The sequence below is a fragment of the Thalassophryne amazonica genome, chromosome 9 (genome assembly GCF_902500255.1).
Source record: "Thalassophryne amazonica chromosome 9, fThaAma1.1, whole genome shotgun sequence".
NCBI classification, from domain to species: Eukaryota; Metazoa; Chordata; class Actinopteri; order Batrachoidiformes; family Batrachoididae; genus Thalassophryne; species Thalassophryne amazonica.
Window position 1 is genome coordinate 85,846,409 of NC_047111.1, and position 25,260 is coordinate 85,871,668.

The 25,260-nt window shown below is 41.8% G+C and overlaps 1 protein-coding gene across 1 annotated transcript in view; it reads right to left on the minus strand.

Moving 5' to 3' along the window:
* Positions 1 to 8,172: 8,172 nt before the first annotated feature.
* rnf167 (ring finger protein 167) overlaps positions 8,173 to 25,260 on the minus strand; it is a 32,381-nt gene continuing 15,293 nt past the window's right edge. The window contains 4 exon segments of the mRNA XM_034179094.1: positions 8,173 to 8,409; positions 10,788 to 11,191; positions 18,505 to 18,585; positions 22,834 to 22,927. Of these exon segments, the coding sequence (XP_034034985.1) occupies positions 8,173 to 8,409; positions 10,788 to 11,191; positions 18,505 to 18,585; positions 22,834 to 22,927 (816 nt within the window).

Genomic DNA, 25,260 nt, shown 5'->3' on the forward strand with positions numbered 1-25,260 from the left:
TCATCCACAGTCCACGATTGCTTTTCCTTAGCCCATTGTAACCTTGTTTTTTTTTCTGTTTAGGTGTTAATGGTGGCTTTCATTTAGCTTTTCTGTATGTAAATCCCATTTCCTTTAGGCGGTTTCTTACAGTTCGGTCACAGACATTAACTCCAGCTTCCTCCCATTTGTTCCTCATTTGTTTTGTTGTGCATTTTCGATTTTTGAGACATATTGCTTTAAGTTTTCTGTCTTGATGGTTTGATGTCTTCCTTGGTCTACCAGTATGTTTGCCTTTAACAACCTTCCCATGTTGTTTGTATTTGGTCCAGAGTTTAGACACAGCTGACTGTGAACAACCAACATCTTTTGCAACATTGCGTGATGATTTACCCTCTTTTAAGAGTTTGATAATCCTCTCCTTTGTTTCAATTGACATCTCTCGTGTTGGAGCCATGATTCATGTCAGTCCACTTGGTGCAACAGCTCTCCAAGGTGTGATCACTCCTTTTTAGATGCAGACTAACGAGCAGATCTGATTTGATGCAGGTGTTAGTTTTGGGGATGAAAATTTACAGGGTGATTCCATAATTTATTCCTCAGAACTGAGTGAATCTGTTGTGTGGGCCGCCAGAAGAGGAGGTACTGCTGGCCCACCACCAGAGGGCGCCCTGCCTGAAGTGCGGGCTTCAGGCACGAGAGGGCGCTGCCGCACGGACACAGCCGGGGGTGACAGCTGTCACTCATTATCTCTTGACAGCTGTCACCCATCTACACTACATCATCTCACTCCATAAAGACCGGACGTCATCTCCACCTCGTTGCCGAGATATCATCTACCTGTGAAGGTAATATCCTCTGCTATTCTGAGACTGTATTGTTAGTCTAAACCAGGGGTAGGCAACCTGTTCCAGAAAGAGCCATGAGGGTGCAGGTTTTCTTTGCAGCCACTGACTCCACCAGGTGATTTCACTGATTAACTGATTCCATCTGCTCAAAGTGATATTAATCGCCTTAAAGCGCCTTGGGGCAACTGTTTGTTGTGATTTGGCGCTATATAAAAAAAAATTGATTGATTGATTGATTGAATCCACGTGACCCTCAACTTTAACAAGATTCCCAGTACCTGCACTGGCCAGTGGCCACACAGCCATACAGCATGATGGAACCACTTCAAAATTTTCCTGTAGGTAGCAAGTGTTTTTCTTGGAATGCAGTGTTCTTTTTCAGCCATGCATATTGCCCCATGTTATGTCCAAGTAACTCAATTTTAGTTTCATGAGTCCACAGCACCCTTTTCCATCATAGAGCATCTCTTTGTGCAAAGTTCGTTGTATAGTTGAACGATGCACAGAGACACTATCTGCAGCAAGATCATATTGTAGCTCTTTGGAGCAGGTCTGTGGGTTGACTATGACTGTTCTCACCATCCTTCGCTTCAGCTTGTATTTTTCCTGTCCTGCCACTTCGGGCCTTATAGTACTGTGCCTGCGGTCTTCCATTTCCTCACTATGTTCCACACAGTGGAAACTGACAGCTGAAATCTCCAAGATAGCTTTTGTATCCTTCCCCTAAACGATGATGTTGAACAATCTTTGTTTTCAGGTCATTTGAGAGGTGTTTAGAGGCTCCCATGTTGCCACTCATTACAAGAGATGCAAAGAGAGGAATATTTTCAAATAGCCACCTTAGATACCCTTTCTCATGACTTGATTCACCTGTGTGAGGAGGTCAAGGGTCAATGAGCTTACCAAATCAAATTTGTGTTCCAGTAATTAGTGCTACATGTATTCAAATCAATAAAATGACAAGGGTGCCCAAATTTATACACCTGCCCAATTTTGTTTAAATAATTATTGCACTTTCTGTAACTACTAGAAACTTAATTTCACTTCTCAAATATCAGTGTGTTCGTCTGCTATATGATATATTTAACTGAAATTTCTGATCCAGACAACCAATGTATAAGTATGTATAAGTGTATATATATATATATATATATATATATATATGGACTGGGGAAATTTTTCAGGCCGGGCATTTTTAACCAAGACCAGGCCACCACCAGGTATTGAAGGGGAAAAAAATTAAACCTGCTGTGACAGTGTGTTTTTTTTTTGGTCCCTTAACCGATCAATGTGCACCAGGAGACACATACATTTTAACACTATAAGAAGCATTATGAAAAGTTCTCCTGATATACAGTTATCATAGGCTTATCAAAAGTACGATCTATTGACAGTAGGTCACATTACTTTTTAGACATAATAAGCCATCATTTCATTCAGCCTTGTTACTTAAATTTAGAAATAGAAATTATATAAAAACATTTGTTGAAATACTGTAGGCTATACTATAAATAATATATCATTACTTGTGTGATACAATTCATCATATAAAGGAAGAAATGACTGGATGACTGGACCAATGACTGGATACAAAGGTTGAACTTTTGAACCTGCAATACAGAAAAAGGCCACAAGATGGAGACAGTTGTCTATCTCACTACAAGCTACAAGTAACATCAAGGATTTCTTTTATTACCAATTTGTGTTGCTAATCAACTTAGAGAATGACTCTCAATTTAAAGTAAAATGTTAGGTATGTGAAATTATGCCAGGACTTGGGAAAATACATTTTAGACAGGGACACCGTTATACCACGCCACCGCACCACAGACTGTGCAAAACAGCATACTTCGTATGACCGACGCACGACCGTCACACAAATAGAATAAAGAATGAAGAAACAACCTGGCGGCGACAGCATGGTAGCTAGCCATGCACACCATTTGCACAGGTTACATTGCTAGGCTAGGTTACGTGACTGGCAGAGTTAGCACGAATGAAAATAATATCCAACCTTAATTCATATCTGAGTGACCCAGTTAGACAGCACTTTACTTCAGACCAGAAGATCAGAATGTCTCTCTCACACACAGATGTCTGATTTATGAACAAGTTAGGTTGCTGTTCATCAATTAATAGCTGAAGTTAACCTTCACTTACTGTCATGGCCGTAGTGGTCCCTGCCTCACTTTATAGTCACCCTTTCTTTCAGGCCACCGGGCAAATGCCTGGTGTGCAATACTATTCTGGACCACAACTCACTCCGCATTCTTTACTGCTCACTGGTTTTACCATATTTACAGTACTGTGTAGAGGTATGGGGTAATACTTATAAAGGTACAACACAATCACTATCAGTAATGCAGAAAAGAGCTATAAGAATTATTCATAATACTGGCTATAGAGATCATACAAATCCACTATTTTTACAATCCAAATTCTTAAAATTCACAGACTTGGTTCATTTTCAAACAGTACAAATTGTGTATAAAGCAATAAACAATTTACTTCCAGCAAATATTAAAAATATGTTTTTTAACAGATCAGGGGATTACAGTCTGAGGGGGAAATTTAATTTAAAGCATCAGTGGGCACGAACAACATTAAAAGGTTTCTGTATTTCTGTCTGTGGGGTGAGGATGTGGAACAGATTGGGAGTGGGGCTCAAGCAATGTCCAAGCATGAACCAGTTCAAACAGCGGTACAAAAATATGTTTTTTTTCTGGGTATAGGGAGGAGGAAGGGTAATGAGGGTTAGGGTGTTTTTGTTTTTTGCTTCGGCTTGTAAATATATAGTATTTTGTATGTAACTAGGTATGTGTAGGTGTATATTTATGTTTGTGTATATATATATGTGTATATATGTATATGTGTATATATGTGTATGTATATGTGTATGTATGTTGATGTGTGTATGTATATATATATGTGTATGTGTATGTATATATATATATATTGATATCGGTTTAGGTGTGTAGGAATCTATGTGTATATGTGGCAAAGGGTATTACTGGTTGTGGGGAAGAAGGGGTAGGGATAAATAAGCTGATGCTTCACCCTACCCCTTTTCGGACATGTTGGGTACACAGTAGGAACTTTTTTGTTGTTGTCTTTACTGATCTATCTTGTAATTGTTGTTGTATCAAATGTTCGAAATAAACAGTTTTCATTCATTCATTCATTCATTCATTCATTCATTCATTCACTATCAGTCCAGCGGTCAATATACTTCATATCAGGTCAGACAGAGAATTCCAAGGTTGTACAACGCAGAGCCAGCTCTGGCCTCATCTATCCCCGTTCCTTTCTGCCAGCCTCTTTCTTCCTGATTATTTTCCTGTACTTTCTCATTCCATCAAGTCCTTTTCCATCCTCTGTCCAATGTCACGTTAAGGGCCCCTTTACACATAGCGCGAATTTGGTCGAATTGCGCATTAAATGCGCATGAAGCAGGAATCATATGCAAACCGAAACACCATTGCGTATACCCCTGCCTGTCAGTGCGATGTTTCATGGTGCGATAATTCGAACTGTTTTACGCTGTTTCGCCGTATTCGACCAAACTTCGTACCAAGGGAGTAACTTTGATTTTGATCTTGGTGGGGACACAAAAGTGCTCCAAGACAAAGAATTTTTTTTTTTGCATTACCAATCATAAGTTCATGTCATGCAGATGTTATAGGTTAACGAGCCATCCCAATGGTTAGGGATTTGGTCTTTCAATCACAGGGTTGCAGGCTCAAATCCCAACCTTACCTCTCTTTACACTTCCATCCATGACTGGAGTGACCTTGAACAAAGCAACTAACCCAACATTGCTCCAGCTATACATTTAAATTGAATTCGAGGATGGATATTTAACACGAAGTATTGCAATGACCCTATCTGCTAGTGTTGTGACGTTCATGAATAGGGATGGGTATTGATAAGATTTTATCGATATCAATGCCATTATTGATTCTGCTTATCGATCCAATTCCTTATCGACACCTCGTGAATTTTGTACTAAAAGTAGGCTTTACAGGTTTTCTATGTATTTCCTTGAGTCTTAAAGTAAATAAATATGAAATTGGTCACTGTATCCTTGATCTCTGGACATAAATAAAAATTAACAAAACTGTGTTTCACTTTGAAGTTATTAATTCAGACTGAATTCTATCGTTCTATCTTGACTTGTCAGAGAGCCGCGCAACGTTTGGAGCTGTGTGAACAGAACGGAGGATGATTCTCGTTTCTTTCTCGCAACAAGACAGGAGTCCCAGTTAGTAACTTTAAAAACACAAAAGTGAATCACAACTCATATTCAGGGATGAAAGTGGTGAAAAACAAAAAAAGCTGAAACCCAAAATTACCCCCCAACACCACCTACACGAAAATGTTTGAATTCTAGAAGCTCTGAAATGCAATCTGGGACTATTCCAGACAATAAACTGCAGTGAGTGCAGCATCCATTTAGTGAGAAAAAAATACAACTTTCCTTATTCAAATTCATTCCAGTAGTATTCTGCTCTTACTAGGATGCAGCAGTTTTCTAGTTTGGCAGATAGTTCTGGAGGAAATCACTGAAGAAATTAACAAACTGAAAATATGGTTTGACCAAAACAAACTGTCATTAAACTTAAATAAGACAGGGATGAAATGGAGGTGTGAGAGTCACTAGGTGTTCACAGGAAACAATTATTTATTTCTGTATGTATGTATGTATTTATGTATGTTCATTCTTAGTTGGTTTTATATTTTCTGTTGTGTTTCTATTCAGGTTCTTTTTGTCTCTTTCTCTAAAACTGTATATAATAAGTATACATTGTATATAATAATCATTAGATTATAATATATAAACAAAAATAAATTTAAAAAATATTACAATTTGAAAACAAATGCACCCGAACGTGATGACAGCTGCAATTGCTAAATGCTAACTTTTAACTTTGAAAATGCCATAGACATGCTAACGCGTTAGCATCGCTCCCGTTTTTAAGTTATAAAATACATCTATCAACTGTTTCGGAAGACCATAACCGGTCGGTTTAACATAAAAAAGGTAAATAATACTGACCGATGTATGTTCTTTAGGGTTTTAGCGGGGGAAAATTAAGCGAAAGAAAGAAAGAATAAACGAAGCAATCGAAGCACTGTTTCAATCTGCGAACCACTGCTTTGATTGGTTCAAGGTTCAAGGTTCAAAGCAAAGCCACGCTGCAGAAAAGTTGATTACGGACCCGCTGCAGGGTCTGTAATTAATGTAGAGAAATGATCATTTCCTGACAAACACCCCCCAAAATAACGGCAACTCTGAAGGACCGATAACAGAATCATTAAGCAAAAAGCTTATTGATGTCGGTGGGTCGAATCATTTCTTAACGATACCCGAAAGGAACAAGTTCTCGATACCCATCCCTATTCGTGAATGAATCGATTCCCGTTTGTCTGTCTGTTATTGTGTCCGCCCGCGCAGTCTTTTAATAAGTTCCCAGCAACTGTGCAGTAGCCTAGCTCTAACGATGCGTCCTGCCACGTTGCTAAAACCTGCCTAGTGCCTAAAGAGCAGAAGAAGCCTAATGCTGCTTTTAAGAAGGGTTTCCATTCATGAAAGGGATTTTGCTTAGTTTTTAAAGCTTGACGGAGACCCTGCACTTACATTCCTGACTGTGAAGAATGAACGAATATCTCGTTTGTTGGGAGGGGGGGCTGTCATTCGTTACCAAATATCACCGAAGTCTAGCTCAAGAGAGAGAGATAGAGACGGGGGTCGATAGGCGGTCGCGGTCACTGTGGGAAGTGTGCTGCTTGGAGTGACAAGCGGGATAGCTAACCAAGTTAGCGAGAAACGGGTAGCTAATCACCAGTGTTGCCACATTTACTTTGAAAAAGTAATCCAATTACTGATTACTGATTCCTCCTTGAAAAAGTAACTTAGTTACTTTACTGATTACTCAATTGGAAAAGTAACTAAGTTAGATTACTAGTTACTTTTTTAGTTACTTCTCCCCAGCTGCCGACAACAACCCTCTGCCACCTCAACATGACAATGATACTTGTTTTGCAAAAACTCACTTTATAGTCACCCTTTCTTGGCTTCAATGAAAATAAATACTTGTTTTATAAAAAGTAAAATAAAGACCTCTTTCTTGACCTCATATTTAACTGTTGACAGCACTGTAACAGTAAAACTTGCAATTTCTAACCTACATTGTTTATAAATGTAACTATTAAATTCATTCTAACATTTTTCTAACATTTAAATTCTCTCTAAACATTTTACTTGTCGAAATTATTATTATTTTAAGTAGTACCCCGACCCCCTGCCCACGGACCAAGTTTAATGCTGCTATCGACCCATAATGCAAAAATAATAGTAACGCACAGTGACTTAGAGAAGTAACTTTAATCTGATTACTGATTTGGAAAGATTAACGTGTTAGATTACTTGTTACTAAAAAAAAGTGGTCAGATTAGACCGGCATCACTGCTAATCAGACAAGGATATCTACGTTAAAGAGGGGGGCTTCGAGCAGTGGCATACATTTAACCCTTTATGTGCCATAATAATGGAGGACAGCAGTTTTATTGGTCGTGATTACACAGTAGGGGGCTGAATATTGGTAGGGACGTGACCCTAGCATCCCTACCCAAAATTACGTCCTAGCTTCGCACTGTGTGAAGGGGCCGAAACACCGTCCTAGCTGTCATCATTTCTGTAACAGCTGCCCACTTATCCTGCATCACAACACTACCCAGCAGATCTCACCTCTTCCCTAAATTTGTCTTGCACTTCCACTGATTCTTGGTTCAGCCTTCACTCTCTTCTTTGCCTTCGCAGCCTCCTACAGTCAAGATTGAAGATCAAGAGTCTTTGTCATTTGCATAGTCGTACAGTGTACGCCAGCATAATGAAACTGGGGCACAGCCATCCCCTCAATGTCAATCTCATATAAATATAAAATGAAAATAACTAACAAAAGAACCAAAGCATACACTTATCAAAACCTTATGTAAATGTCTGATTTGTTTTTTGCAGTTGGCCCGAGTTTAAAATGACATAATCATGTCAAAAGTTTGCATTTAACAGGGCTATAGCCCTATTATAGCAACTGTCTTTCAGTCTGTTTGTCCGTGTTTTAAGCTCCCTGAACCGTCTGCCAGAGGGCATGAGCTGAAACGCCCCATGTCCTGGGTGTGTTGTCTCCCAGAATGCTGCATGTCCTCCTGAGACAGCGGGTACTGTAAAGGTCCTGTAGGGAGGGGAGAGGGTGGCCAATGATCCTTTGGGCAGTGTTAATAGCCCTCTGTAGTGCCTTCCTGTGTGCCATGGTGCAGCTGGAGACCCACACAGAGATGCAGTACGTCAGCACACTCTCAGTGGAGCAGCGGTGGAAAACAGTAGCTCCCTCTTTAAGTTGGTCCTCCTGAGGATCCTCAGACAGTGGAGCCGTTGTTGGGCCCTCTTCATGACCGCCAAGGTGTTGGATCTCCATTGAAGGTCTACATCTACCTGCACACCCAGGAGCTTGAAGCTGGAAACCCTCTCCACATACTCCCCATAGTCCACAAAGATGCTAACTGGCCTCCCTGTCACCATCTCCTGCATGGGACATGGTCCACCTGTGTGCACCTTATTCTTCTTTAAGTACTGTATTCACAACAACCATTTTCATCCAAAATCCACCACCATCTGGTCCTTCCACATTCCTGTCATTAACACTGTGGCAACCATTCAACTACCCATCATGCTTCATGCGTAAAGTCTGTATTATTCAGTATTATTTCTTCTTTGTGATTGTCTGTCTTCTCCATTTCATATCCAACTTGGCGCTCCTACATTGAAGTGTAACATATTGGGGGGAAAAAAATGTAAGCAGAATTTATTTGGATCATGTATTCTTTCTTCAGGTGGGAGTGCCTGGGTGTAAGTTATACTCATTTTTCTATATGTGCTTATTCCAGTTAAGGGTCCCAGGGGGCTGGAACCTATCCCAGCTGTATTGAGGTTATTAAGTCTTAATAAAACATCTGGGCAGATTTTTTCTCTTTTTTTTTTAATTAATTTCAACTGTTAACAAAACTGCAGACAATTAGATTTTCTCTGTGGCTGTGTAAAATAAACCAGAAGAAATATTGATCATACTTTATTGTCATATAGCGCCACTGAGACAAGAAGTGAGGGAAGAATTATACAGTTCATGTTTTGGAAAAGCTCCACAGCATGAAACATCAAACATTAAAATTTTATCTCATATTAGGATAAGCATAATGTACTTTTTACCCAAGGCCAAAATATGGCCATCGGGTGAAGACTTTGTGCCCGTCCGTCCTCAGCATAAGTCCATTCCTATTACTGCCAGGGTCTTCAAATTTACAGGGAGCATTCTTGGGACGCAGACCATGGACAAGTTCAAAGATGGCTAACCTTGACCTATTTTAAGGGGTTAAAAGGTCACATCGTTTCCCATTTTTATACTCATTGGGCCGAAGGTATTTTAGCATTGCATTATAAAATACCCTTGGCTCTATGAGCATAAAAATAGGAAACGTGAATTTGATACCCCTAGCAGTAAAAGGAACGGACTTATGCTGAGCACAGATGGAAGCAAAGTCTTCACAACACCCGATAGCCATATTTTGGCCTTGGGTAAAAACTCAATTTGACCAAAATGCACTTTAAGTACACAAAGTATTTTTGCCCGACAGCCTTTTCATTTGCAGTTATTTTTAAAACAGAATTTTGTTGAACATTTAATTTCTCTGGAATTAAAATGGTAAAAAAAATGTGGTACGACAGGTTTCAGCTTTCTTGTTCTTCCCTGTAACAACAAATGTAAAGCGATAATGAGACATGGCTTCCAAGCATGCAGTAGTGAATACACCTTGACAAGAGGGAAACATTAAGTTTTATCCATTAAACTAAATATTTAACATACACATGTACATAAACAATGTAAGGCAACTTACGCCCATAAAAAAAAAAAAAAAAAAATCAGTGGGGTCCTTTGATTTAAAATATTCTGTAATTCTACTGTGAAAGATACCACCACCAAAGAAAATGCTCTATCTGATGTTTAAAAAAATAAAAATAAAATCCTAATATGTTGTACAGTTCTCCCAAGTTAATGCCACCCATTTTGTGCTGAACTCAACATGTTATAGCCAGTGTAAGGATGACATTAAAAAGTGAGGGGGTGGTAATGAACAGAAGTAATACCTAAACTCATTTTTACTACACAGTTAATTTACAATAATAATATGTTTAATGTGTTACATACCTGAGTTTGTTCATTTTGACAAACTAGATAAACCCTCAAACAGACAATTACACACTTGCAAAAAATGTAAATGTAGCAGATATTTATACCATTTCTGGATTATGGACCTGTACAGCAGCTTTAAAGCACTGAAGTGAATGGATAAAAACATTTTATATGAAAACAAATGTTCCCAGTGTCTGCATATCCCAATTGTTGGGGAAGGAGAAGGGGGCAGTTGAGGGAAGAAAAAAGGGGTGGACAAGATAACATGGTGTGGCTATATTATTCATTGTGCCTTGAGATACAGAATGTGACCTGTGGCTGCATCCAAATGGGTCTTATGTTGACAGTACATGATTTTATTTCCTAGACAATTAAATGGTCCATTAACTTTCTGCAGCACTAGTGGTTAAGTCATGTGTACAAGTTATGATAATGCTTTAAAAAAAATCCCATACTGACAAGCTACTGGTGAACATGTAAATGATTATACAGTTTGATTTTAGCAAAGCTGATCAGTTCATGTGCTGCATATACTTTTTGACACACATATTGGTTGACTGCAACCAACCTGACAAGTGTGCTAAATGTCAAGTTGTGACAATCTTATAAGGACAAAGCAGCAAACTATTTTTAAAACGCATGCTGAACAGCAAAACCCTCAGATTAAAACAAGCAATCTAACTGTTGTGTAAATTATAGGCTGTCAGATTTCTACTCAATCTCTACCCATGAGCTCAGCAGTGTCATCATCAGTGTGGTGTAGGTCCTCCCTCGTGTCCAAGCTTTCTGAGTCTGTGTCTTCCTGGGGGGAATAGTAGCCTTCATAGCCCAGTAGGGGCGATTCGCAGCGGGAAGGGGAGTTGAGGCACTGAGCGACGGTCAAGGCAGTGGCTGAATAAGCCACTGGGCTGCCAGAGGGCGTTCCTGGATTAGAAGGCCGAAGCAGCGGAGTGCGTTCTGTGTCAGCTTCACCATCCGATCCCTCGCCATGTCCTCCAGTTTCCTCCTCGGATTCAGACTCTGGTTGCTCCGGGTTGGGCCGCATAACCCGCTGTTTGCACACAGGACATGTCTTCTTTGTCTTCGTAAGCCAGGGGTCTACACACTTGCAGTGGTAAGCTGAAAAAAAAAAAAAAAGAAGTCAAATATATGAAAATAAAATGCGGAAAAGCCATTGTTTCTCAAAACTCAATACATATCACTGAACAAAAACATAAACACAACACTTTTGTGTTTGCTCCCATTTTTCATGAGCTGAACTCAAAGAATTTCCATATACAGACTCAAACATTTTATATATACACAAAAGACCTATTTCTCTCAAACAGCTTTCACAAATCTGTCTAAATCTGTGTTAGTGAGCACTTCTCCTTTGCTGAGATAATCCATCCCACCTCACAGGTGTGACATAGCAAGATGCTGATCAGACAGTATTATTATTGCACAGGTGTGCCTCAAGATGCCTTTTCAAAATTATGAATTCCCTAACTGACCTGATTTTACAGCTAGAATCCCAAAGAGACCCAGTTATGTTGTAGTGTCGACATTTTTTTTTTAAGAGAGAGAGAAATCTATTGCTGAACATCCTACTTTAGTTATGCAGAAAAGTTAAACATCATGTTGAAAATTATACATTATTTTTCTGATCATAACAATTCAAAAAAGGTATAGTTTGGACTATCTATGACTGAATTCCATTGAGTTATGGGGTAAAACACCAAAAATGGTGACAAAGGTCAGTTTCAGTTTGTACAGGGGTCAAAAGTTAAAGTTGCTCCAATTAGTAAGTCTCTTCGGCTGCTCCCTTGTTTGCACTCGGGGTCGCCACAGCAAATCCAAGGTGGATCTGCCTGTTGAATTGGCACAGGTTTTACGCCAGATGCCCCTCCTGACGCAACTCCACATTACATGGAGAAATGTGGCAGGGGTGGGATTTGAACCCAGAACCTTCTGCACTGAAACCAAGCGCATTAACCACTTGCTCCAATTGTGGTAAAAAAAAAGATATACAAATAGTGACTGGTTTGGAGGGCAGCATAATGGAATGTCACCCTGAAGGACCATTGTTGCCCAAGGCCAAAGGCTGCGGGCAACAATGATCCCCGAGGGGTGACACCATTATGCTGCCCAATAAACCAGCCACCATTTGATTTATTATACATCTGTGTAGTTAACAAATTTATCTTTACAATTGTGTGAAAAATTTGCTAAGTCATTTCCCGTTCAAACTCACTGTGTTTCAGCCTCTGGCTAGACTTGGAGCGCAGTAGTGAGAAGCTTCTCGAACTCGTCGGGTGAAACACCATGCACATCTTTCCCTTCGTCCTTCGCTAAAAACTCGAACAGTGCGGAACTTTTCTTGATACTTTTCGCAGTACTCTCATTGTCTTTCTTGGATAGAAGAGCGTTTATCCCATCAGTATCCACGGAGGCAAACCTTCTGCTCTCCGCCATGATGTTGTGACATAGAGAGAGAGACAGGTAGTGAAGTGGAGAGAGAGACGGGTAGTGAAGTGGAGAGAGTAGAGAGAGACGGGTAGTGAAGTGGAGAGAGTAGAGAGAGAGAGAGAGAGAGAAGTGGAGAGAGTAGAGACAAGTAGAGAAGTGGAATAGAGAGAGAGATGACTAATCGTCTGCGACGCACCACCCCTGCGCATGCACGAAATATTGTTGCCCCGTTATGACAAAATCGGTCCGCAATCACTTATAATGTTGCCCGAAATGGTGCAGAATCAGTCAATAATGTGGCTCTTGTTAACTTTGGATGATTTATTGTGAAAAGTATTGCAATTATTACACGCGAATCAGCCAATCAGAACAAAGGATTTCAGTCAGATGTGTAATAATGCAAATTATTGACTGAGTTAATAGCATTTTAAAAGGATTAGTTTGCACCACCTGCCATGCTTAGTTCATGTTACGGGGTAACATATGCCATACATCATAGAATCCAATGGACGTCGACCTTGTTTGACCTTTACTTTGGAGATCAAGCATTCAACACAGTCAAAACTATACCATTTATTAATCCTTCTACACTCAACAAAAACATAAACGCAACACTTTTGGTTTTGCTCCCATTTTGTATGAGATGAACTCAAAGATCTAAAACTTTTTCCACATACACAATATCACCATTTCCCTCAAATATTGTTCACAAACCAGTCTAAATCTGTGATAGTGAGCACTTCTCCTTTGCTGAGATAATCCATCCCACCTCACAGGTGTGCCATATCAAGATGCTGATTAGACACCATGATTAGTGCACAGGTGTGCCTTAGACTGCCCACAATAAAAGGCCACTCTGAAAGGTGCAGTTTTATCACACAGCACAATGCCACAGATGTCGCAAGATTTGAGGGAGCGTGCAATTGGCATGCTGACAGCAGGAATGTCAACCAGAGCTGTTGCTCGTGTATTGAATGTTCATTTCTCTACCATAAGCCGTCTCCAAAGGCGTTTCAGAGAATTTGGCAGTACATCCAACCAGCCTCACAACCGCAGACCACGTGTAACCACACCAGCCCAGGACCTCCACATCCAGCATGTTCACCCTCCAAGATCGTCTGAGACCAGCCACTCGGACAGCTGCTGAAACAATCGGTTTGCATAACCAAAGAATTTCTGCACAAACTGTCAGAAACCGTCTCAGGGAAGCTCATCTGCATGCTCGTCGTCCTCATCGAGGTCTCGACCTGACTCCAGTTCGTCGTCGTAACCGACTTGAGTGGGCAAATGCTCACATTCCCTGGCGTTTGGCACGTTGGAGAGGTGTTCTCTTCACGGATGAATCCCGGTTCACACTGTCCAGGGCAGATGGCAGACAGCGTGTGTGGCGTCGTGTGGGTGAACGGTTTTCTGATGTCAATGTTGTGGATCGAGTGGCCCATGGTGGCGGTGGGGTTATGGTATGGGCAGGCGTCTGTTATGGATGAAGAACACATGCATTTTATTGATGGCATTTTGAATGCACAGAGATACCGTGACGAGATCCTGAGGCCCAATGTTGTCCATACATCCAAGAACATCACCTCATGTTGCAGCAGGATAATGCACGGCCCCATGTTGCAAGGATCTGTACACAATTCTTGGAAGCTGAAAATGTCCCAGTTCTTGCATGGCCGGCATACTCACCGGACATGTCACCCATTGAGCATGTTTGGGATGCTCTGGAACGGCGTATACGACAGCGTGTACCAGTTCCCGCCAATATCCAGCAACTTCGCACAGCCACTGAAGAGGAGTGGACCAACATTCCATAGGCCACAATTGACAACCTGATCAACTCTATGCGAAGGAGATGTGTTGCACTGCATGAGGCAAATGGTGGTCACACCAGATACTGACTGGTACCCCCCCCAATAAAACAAAACTGCACCTTTCAGAGTGGCCTTTTATTGTGGACAGTCTAAGGCACACCTGTGCACTAATCATGGTGTCTAATCAGCATCTTGATATGGCACACCTGTGAGGTGGGATGGATTATCTCAGCAAAGGAGAAGTGCTCACTATCACAGATTTAGAATGGTTTGTGAACAATGTGAAATGGTGATATTGTGTATGTGGAAAAAGTTTTAGATCTTTGAGTTCATCTCATACAAAATGAGAGCAAAACCAAAAGTGTTGCTTTTATATTTTTGTTGAGTGTACTTCAACCAATAATTTGCATCACTTTTTACCAAAATTGGAGCACCCAGGCCGAAGTCACAGAGGTGGTCAGAAAGCACCTTGGTGGCAAGGCTCCTGGGGTGGACGAAATCCGTCCTGAGTACCTTAAGTCTCTGGATGTTGTGGGACTGTCCTGTTTGACATGTCTCTGCAACATCGCGTGGCAGTCGGGGACAGTACTCCTGGATTGGCAGACCGGGCGGTGGTCCCTCTGTTCAAGAAGGGGGACCGGAGGGTGTGTTCCAACTACAGGGGGATCACACTCCTCAGCCTCCCCGGTAAGGTCTATTCCAGGGTGCTGGAGAGGAGAATTTGACCGATAGTCAAACCTCGGATTCAGGAGGAGCAGTGTGGTTTTCGTCCTGGTCACGGCACACTGGATGAGCTCTACGTCCTCCATCGGGTGTTCGAGGGTTCATGGGAGTTCACCCAGCCAGTCCACATGTGCTTTGTGGATCTGGAGAAGGCGTTTGACCATGTCCCTCGAGGTGCCCTGTGGGGGGTGCTCCGGAAGTACGGGGTCCAGGTCCTTGCTAAGGGCTATCTGGTCCTGTACGACTGCAGCAGGAGCTTGGTTCGCATTGCTGGTAGTAAGTCAAACCTATTTCCAGTGCACGTTGGCCTCCACCAGGGCTGCCCTTTGTCACCGGTTCTGTTCATTACCTTTATGGACAGAATTTCTAGGTGCAGCCAGGGTGTAGAGGGGGTCCAGTTTGGGAACCACAGAATCTCAACTCTGCTGTTTGCGGATGATGTGGTCCTGTTGGCTTCGTCAAACCAGGACCTTCAGCGTGCACTGGGGCAGTTTGCAGCCGAGTGTGAAGCATCCGGGATGAAGATCAGCACCTCCAAATCTGAGGGCATGGTTCTCGACCGGAAAAAGGTGCCTTGCCCTCTTCAGGTCGGTGGGGTGTCCTTGCCATAGGTGGAGGAGTTTAAGTATCTCGGGGTCTTGTTCATGAGTGAGGGACGGATGGAGCATGAGACTGATAGACGGATCGGTGCAGTGTCTGCAGTGATGCGGTCGCTGTATCGGACCATCGTGGTGAAGAGAGAGCTGAGCAGGGGGGCAAAGCTCTCGATTTACCAATCAATCTACGTTTCGACCCTCACCTATGGTCATGAGATTTGGCTCATGACCGAAAGAACGAGATCGTGAGTACAAGCGGCCGAGATGAGTTTCCTCCACAGGGTGGCTGGGCGTTCCCTTAGAGATAGGGTGAGCAGCTCTGTCACTCGGGAGGAGCTTGGAGTCGAGCCGCTGCTCCTCCATGTCGAAAGGAGCCAGCTGAGGTGGCTCGGGTATCTTTTCCGGATGCCCCCTGGACGCCTCGCTGGAGAGGTGTTCCAAGCATGTCCCATCGGGAGGTGGCCCCGGGGAAGACCCAGATCACGCTGGAGGGACTATGTCTCTCAGCTGGCTTGGGAACGCCTTGGGGTTCCCCCGGAGGAGCTGTGTGTGGATTGGGAGGTCTGGGCGGCTTTGCTTGAGCTGCTGCCCCCGCGACCCGACCTAGGATAAGCGGAAGAAAATGGATGGATGGATGGATGGATGTTCTGCCATATGAACGAAAGTGTCAAAGTTTGTTCTGCAAATATCCTCTCCCTCCCAACTCTTCTATACTGTGCTGCACGGTGAAACCGTCTGATGAGACCGATGATTAAGTTGTGCAAGTTGTGCATCACAGAACCTACTGTGGACAAACTGTATCTGTATGAATTACCGACCAATTCCCATTTAAGTCAAAATGGGAGCCTTGCTACTGTCAAGACATGAAGTTTGTAAAATGTGTAACAAAAAGATTAGAATTTTGTCTGGGTTGAAGAGGATTAAGAGCATTTTCTTTATGCAGTTGCAGTTAAATAAAAAGAAATTATGGTTACCCAGTGATGTCCAGTAGTCCCCAATGAGAGCAACAGTGGGTGCACATTGTAAAGTTGTCTCTTTTGCAGTCCTCTCCTTTATGGTGCGTCGTGGGGGAATCTCAAACCTGCCGTCACTTGTTGCAATTCTCAGAATGTCTCTCAGACTGATGTCCTCCACAATCGGCCTGGAGTCTGTAGCTATCCTATTCACTGTTGCATTTGCGAGCTTCTCTTGCCTTTGTTTATCTATAGTTCTCCCACATGCTGTATCTAATGTAGTCTGCCGAAGCAACGCACCGCAGTTTGTTTCATTGAATGATTTGCTGGCATCAGCTGTGAGTGCTGCATTTAGGTGATATTTAAGACTCAAAGTACTCCGCTGATAAGAAAATGCAGCTTTGCAGTGGCTGCAAATAACTTTGGTTTTATCGACTACGCTGTCTGGAAACACTTAAATGAAAATGTCCATGTATAATTTCCATGCCCCTCTCCACATTGGTTGGTTTATCCGCCAGTTCTTTTCTTTTCCGGTCAGGGACTCATGACACCGGTTCCTGTGAGCGCAACAGCAGTAAGCAACTTGCAAAGCAAAAGCCTGTGAGCAACAGACTCTTACAAAAATAAATAAATAAATAAATAAATACAGTTAACGTGCGACAAAAAAGTGTCAACGTTAATTAATGCGTTAAGGTGATAATAACGTGTTAGCTCAGCTCTAATAAAAACATATGTCGGTTTTGCTACAGTCTGGAGCAGCCGCTCGGCGCGCACACCAGCAGGCTGTCCCATGTGACCACTCAGCTGGTGATCTGAATATCATGTCACCCACGTGAGATATGGTCTACATGATGTGGTGTCTCTCCTTCGGACACGCGCACAGCTCACTGGACATGACTGCAGAGACTGGGCATAGTACCACTTATGTCTGTTGCATCAGTAGTAGAGCAGCAATGATTAATCAATTAGTAATCAACTATTAAATTAATCAACTATTTAGATCATCGATTAATGATTTTGAATCCTTTTAAAAAACAAATGTCCAAATTCTCTGAGATCTGCTTCTTAAATGCAAATACTTTCTGGTTCATTATGAGTCTCTATCCTATCTGGCAGTAAACTGAATATCTGAGTATTGGGCAAACAAGATATACAAAGAAATCATCTGGGGCTTCGGAAAACACTGACATAGACATTCTTCACCATGTTCTGACATTTTAATAGAACTAACAACTAATCACATAATCAAGAAAATAATCCATTGATTCATTATGAAAACACCTTATTGCAGCCCTAATCACCGGTTGTACAGCTTTATGGTGGAGTGGAACACAAAAAGATTTTCAAAGAAACGACACAGAAGTTCAACTACAGTTTAGTAGAAAACACAAGAGGCTTGAACCTAGAATTCATCAGTTTTCTTGTATGGTTTCAGCACCCAAAGAATATTGTATGGAAGATTGATCCAAAACAGATCATAATGTAGGACCGACAGTGATTTTTGGCAAAATTCATTAAGTGGCCACAGAATCTGACCACTGGACACACCTTGACAACACCTTTCATGAAGGGAAACTGCCTGTGTAACATTGTGTACAAGTGTGATCCAAATAGGGCCATAATTACTATAGCAGGAGAAACAATTTTTGGAAATACGGATGATGGATGTTGAGCCATCTACCAAAGGTCAGCTAAGCTTTATTAAAAAAACAAAACAAAAACAAATAACATCTATTGTTGCTTCTGGCAGTTACGGTGCTGACAAAACGTTACCCGCCAAGGTGGGGATAAAATTTGAGGTAGATATGTGAATTCTTTGGACTGGCACACAGAAAATGCTTGTACGTATTTTCCATATTAACTGTATTTCATCGTGTGATACAAGTATATACAGTATTTACCATGTGAACAAGGTAATACTCTCAGCTTGTCTCCCTCTTCGTACTCATCCAGACAGATTGCACATACATCATAGTCATCCCCTAAAACAGAAGATGAAGCAAATCATCAAATCAGAATTACTGGTATTCAGTTATAATTCCACAACTCAGATTAGCATTTAAAAATAAGAAAATATCTCATCAGCATAAAGATGAAAGGAATTTTTTGGATTGGACACAATAAACTACAAGTCATAATAGTAACAAAATAGCCTAAAATATAAGTCTTAGTATTGCACAAACAATTAATCAATAAAACATAACATAAAAAAAGAATTACTTGGAAATGTAATTATATAATTCATTCATTTTCAGCCGCTTATTTGGTCGCAGTGGCAGCAGAGAAAGCAGCTCAGCTGTCATCTCTGCTGCAGATCACCTCCCAATCCATGCGTGACACCCTGACTGCACTGGAAAGCTCCTTCAGCGACAGGATGCTCCACCGAAAGTGCATGAAGGAATTGCCATTTGCAATAATACTACAACCCCAATTCCAATTAAGTTGGGACATTGTGTAAAATGTAAATAAAAACAATACAATGATATGCAAATCCTCTTCAACCTATATTCAATTGAATATACCACAAAGGCAATGTTCAAACTGATAAACTTTGTTTTGTGCAAATAATTTGCTCATTTTGAAATGGATGCCTGCAACACATTTCAAAAAAGCTGAGACAGTGGTATGTTTACCACTGTGTTACATCACCTTTCCTTCTAACAACACTCAATAAGCGTTTGGGAACTGAAGACACTAATTGTTGAAGCTTTGTAGGTGGAATTCTTTCCCATTCTTGCTTGATGTACAACTTCAGTTATTCAACAGTCCGGGGTCTCCGTTGTCGTATTTTGCGCTTCCATAAAGCGCCAGACATTTTCAATGGGTGACAGGTCTGAACTGCAGGCAGGCCAATCTAGTACCTGCATTCTTTTACCATGAAGCCACGCTGTTGAAACACGTGTAGAATGCGGCTTGGCATTGTCTTGCTGAAATAAGCAGGGATGTCCCTGAAAAAGACGTTGCTTGGACGGCAGCATGTGTTGCTCCAAAACCTGGATGTACCTTTCAGCATTGATGGTGCCATCACAGATGTGTAAGGCTGCCCATGCCATGGGCACTAACACACCCCCATACCATCACAGATGCTGGCTTTTGGACTTTGCGCTGGTAACAATCTGGATGGTCTTTTTCCTCTTTTGGCACGATGTCCATGATTTCTTCAACCTCTTTTGTCTGGAGGACATGACATCCATGATTTCCAAAAACAATTTGAAATGTGGACTCAGACGACAGCACACTTTTCCACTTTGCATCTGTCCATTTCAAATGAGCTCAGGCCCAGAGAAGGTGGTGGCATTTCTGGATGTTGCTAATGTTTGGCTTTTGCTTTGCATGGTAGAGTTTTAACTTGCACTTGTAGATGTAGCGACGAACTGTGTTAACTGACAATGGTTTTCTGAAGTATTCCTGAGCCCACGGGGTAAGATCCTTTACACAATGTCTGTTTTTAATGTAATGCCGCCTGAGGGATTGAAGGTCACGGGCATTCAATGTTGGTTTTCAGCCTCGACGTTTACGTATAGAAAGTTCTCCAGATTCTCTGAATCTTCTGATTATGTACTGTAGATGATGGAATCCCTAAATTCCTTGCAATTGAATATTGAGAAACATTGTTCTTAAACTGTTGGACGATTTTTTCAAGCAGTTGTTCACAAAGTGGTGATCCTCGCCCCATCTTTGCTTGTGAACGGCTGAGTCTTTTGGGGATGCTCCTTTTATACTCACCTGTTTCCAATTAACCTGCTCACCTGTGGAATGTTCCAAACAGGTGTTCTTTGAGCATTCAACTTCCCCAGTCTTTTGTTCCCCCTGTCCCAGCTTTTTTGAAATGTGTTGAAGGCATCCATTTAAAAATGAGCAAATATTTGTACAAAAACAAAACGTCTATCAGTTTGAACATTAAATATCTTGTCTTTGTATTCAACTGAATATAGGTTGAAGAGGATTTGCAAATTATTGTTCTCTGTTTTTATTTACATTTCACACAACTTCCCAAATTCATTGGAATTGGGGTTGTACACGTTCTGTGCGATACTACTTGTATACTCGTGTACAACACCACTTGACCACTCACATGCAACAATATGAAACATTCTTTCTGCTTGTATATAATGTAATTTATATAATGGCTGAGTGGATCCTTGTCAGTTGATTGATGCTTTGCATGTCACATGACATGGATTATTCATCCCATTGTTGCATTTTGAGTGCAGTTTGGTTCCATACGTCTATTACCATTGCACGTTTCTGCTGTGGCGATCCTGAATGGGAGCAGCTGAAAGAAAAAGAAGAGCATGCTTCCACCACCACCAGCACTGCGTGCATGCTCATACAAGCAGGACGGCGCTTAGCTTTAAAACAAACATGGTGGAGTTTGTGTTGCTGACGGACGACGATTTGAAAATGCTACTTGACATACACAAAAATAATCCACTCCGCTGTAAGCCATCTGGAGCCATGAAGACCTGTTTGGATGAAAAGCTGAAAAGCTGACTTGATTTTTCGCTGGACTGAGGAACTACACCAAGTCTTTTTTTTTTTGTTCGATTTTAGAAGTACGAAGTCAGTGCATAGCATCACCGGACTACAAGTCACAATTTGGACTCCTATTTAAAGTTCGTGTTGGACTTCAACCAGCAGTGGAACACCAAAATGTAAGTCCCTTTTCTGTCATTTATAAATTAATATAATATCAACTGACAAGGATCTAGTTTAGCCATTATATAAAATAATGAATGTTTTTACGTTCTTTCAATGGAAAAAATATTTAATTCAGTGAAAGCTGGAACATACCATTCAACTCTGCTTCACCTCGTTGAATGGTATGTTCCAGCTTTCACCTCATGAAATATTCATACCACTGACACACACAATATTCATACCACTGAATTTATAAACATTCATTATTTGTATACTATTCGACTGTGTGTATTATATATATTATTCCTTACAGAAGTTGACTTCCGTATTTTCCTAATTATTTTTCTTTTTTTTTTGCATACTTGCACTGTTGTTCCGTGAATGTCGCTGTCCTGCTGCAACATCGTAAATTTCTCCGTCGCGGGGATACTAAAGGATTATGTATTTTAGCTTATCTTATGTTCCAGGTGTCCAACCACATGAGCTCTCTTCAGGGTTGGACCTGGGTAGCATCATACAGTGGACGACTCCCAAGGACCGTACCAGCTGCCATACTCCAAAGACAAGACCCTTTGTGTTCTCGTGTGGTATCTTCTTCTCGGGAGATGAGGATCCAGATGGATCCTGATTAACTGATTTCACCTGCTCAAAGTGATGTTAATCAGTGAAATCAGCTGCTGGAGCGGGTGGTTGCACAGAAAGCCTGCACCCTCTTGGCCCTTTCTGGAACCGGTTTGAGACCTCTGCTCAAAAGGCTTGGACCTTAGTTCACCTGCAAGGTTGGAAGGTAGCACGCATATGGAGGGGATGGTGGAAAGCATCTGGATCCTCATCTCCCGAGAAGAAGATACCACATGAGAACAGAAAACCTGCACCCTCTCGGCCCTTTCTGGAACCGGTTGAGACCTCTGCTTTAGAGTCTTGGTGCTGCTTGTCTTGCTGTATGGTTGTGAGACTTGGACGCTAACTAGTGACCTAAGGGGACAACTGGATGTCTTTGGTACTAAGAGTCTTCAAAGGATTCTTGGGTACCACTGCAATGACTTTATATCAAACAAGCGGTTACCAAGAGAGACTAGGATGAAGAGTATCACTTGCATTGTGAGGAAGCGTCGGGCACATTTGGTCATGTGACCTGTTTCTCTGTGCATGATCCAGCATGCATGACTCCAGTTGCTGGAGAAGGCCAAGGGGATGCGTTTCATCTGGCTGTGGCAGATAGATGGTTATTTTAGAGACGTGGGAATGGACAAGTTGCAGCCTGGGTGGCTGCTATCCAGGATCCAAAGTGGTTCCGTGGTGTTGTGGTTTTGGCAAAATGTTAACACAACGCATGCTCCCAGACTTGATAAACAATTGGTTTTTAAAGAAAAAACTGACATTTCGTCATTATACAATGTGAGGTTGAAGAAAAAAAAAATTAAGCACCACTGTATACAAATGAAACCAAATGTGCTAAAATCATATAGTTATACCTGTCCATGCAACAAAGTTAGAAAATTTGGTTTCTTGTTTCTGATTCTCTAATACCATGCTCACCTTCATTAACGCAAACTAAACAACTAATTAAAGGAATCCCTTCCAATTACCTTTATTGAACTTGTGGATGGGAATGCGTTTCAGTTGTCCCTTTGTTAAGCGATTTTTCCTCAGTCTTTTTCTGTACTGTACACAACGTACAATCTGAACAAGCACAAAAACATAATTTTACAAGTGCCATAAGAATTACACCAACATTAATTTCATCATAGCTAACACAGTTTGTCTTTCCACTCTGTAGGTTGTCTGAAGAGATTTACTGATGCCATGTTCAACAAATGTTACGGCTCCTTCCAAAAAGGTTATATATGAGCACTAACGTCCGCATTTGCACTGAGCCATGTCCCGGCAAGGAAGCGTGGTCACCATTTTAATTCCGGGCAAGTCAGGAAGCAGCGTAGAAGTTCAATTAATCTAGTCAAGAAACAGGTGGAATATGCCGGAAAGCTGCACATGTTGGCAATCCTACAAACGGAGGAAGAAGGGAGACAATATTTCCTTCCATAAGTAAGTGGTTTTGGTTATTCTTGTCACTTCTTCTCTACAAGAGTCAAGACAGAAATCAGACTACCAGCAGCAAGAATTTTAGCTGAGGAAGCTTCTGCGATTTGAAGCGAAACGTCCTCGCGTCAAGCAACCCAGTCCAGTCGAAGATTCAAGCTTCTCTACTTGTCACTTTGTCTGTGAAATTTGGTTGATAAACAGATGTGTTTCCTGCTCGTGCCGTCTGAGGACACGAACGACACTTAGACACACCATTCGCACACAGAGATGTGCACCCACACTGACTTCATGAATGAAACTCGGTCAATAAAGGATAATTATGTAAAAAAAAAAAAAAACTAATATATATATATATATATATATATATATATATATATATAGTAATGGTTTTAGGAGTCGCGCTGCGTTGAACACAGCAGCAGCTCAGCAGCGCAGATCCGTGTAACTTTCAACACTAATATTTTGGAATGTGTGGGTGTCAGAGTAAGTTTAATACTTTCCTGACATAATTTAATGTTAATTTTACTGGCTCAATATCCAGGTCAGAATGGCATTGTCACACCTATTTTGCGAGCGTTTTTCTGAGTGTGTTCAGTCGTGAATCCCCATTGAAAATGCATTAACATGCTACTTCGTCAATATTTGCCCGGTTAGTAGGTGTCATGTCGCTGTCCATGAAGGGACGTTCGCGTTTAGTAGGCAATATTGGGAGTGCGGACTCTAGTATTCATATATAATCTCTCCGGCCCCTTCACACATAACATGACTGAACGGACTAGCGCACAAAGGAAGAATTGCATGGCACTCGTGAAAAAACGGAGCTGCCTCAAACGCCTCATACAGCTGTTGCCACAACATTCACACACACACAAGCGGCCGAAAGACAGCGAATGCCCTGCATATGCTCATTCAATCCCCTCTCGGCAGGTGTCGGCCAAATGGCTTGTGGAGTGTGTCGTCACCCCCCCCCCATGAATCCAACATTGTCAGCTGTGGCTGAAGGCCCCAGAGTCCAGTGCTGACAGCTGTGTCCTGCACCTCAGCTGGAGAACACACAGTGCACGTGTGTGTGTGGACGCGCATGCCCTCATGAGGACCGACCAGCTTGTGAGCATGCGGTACGGTGTGAAGCCGCCCAGTCAGCTGATGTCACTTCCACCACGTAAACTGTAGTTCACTTGACAGACAGAAAGAGTGGAAATTAAATAAAAACACATAAGGGTGAAGGCGTGAACTCATTCTTGTGTGATCGCTTTGCGGTAGAGATACGGCGCACATCAGCTGATCGCCGAGTGACTGACAGCTGGACCTGACCGTGCATGCAAGGTGTTACATTACAACACAGACATATGCAGGACAAACACATAATAATACATGAAATTAAAAATCACAAAGTGCAGACATTGGCATGCTGTCCTCGCATGGGTATAAATTAAAACATATCGCTTCAGCTGACCATTGCATCAGCGCACCGCAAAGCTGCTGAATATTGTGCCATGCAGGAAGTCATCCAACTGGACGCCCCCACGAGGTGCGTGTCACCGCGGCATTTCCCCACATTGTAATAATTAAAACACAGATCACATTTGCAACGGATCACTGCTGATGTGTTCACGACGTGAGAGCCAGGCTCTTCATGACACAGGAGCCGGCTGGCAATCTATATCATTTCATTACTTCCTGGTGTACGTCTAGGTGGAGGCTAAATCCGCTCTTTACAACAGGAATTAAGTATTATAAATTGTGGTGTTTTATTAATTTTTTGCTCCGCTGCTGTGCGCATGCGACTTTCCACGTGCTCACAATGCGTTTGTGTGCGCAAACACAAGAGTGCACACCTGTCCGAACATGCAGTCCTCCCGACAGCAGGTGGAATATTTTGTGGTTCCCCATTTCATTTTTGGATCGCAGATTGTCTTCCGGTTAAGTGTGAAGGGGCCCTTATCAAAACATGTCTACTGAGGAAATATCGA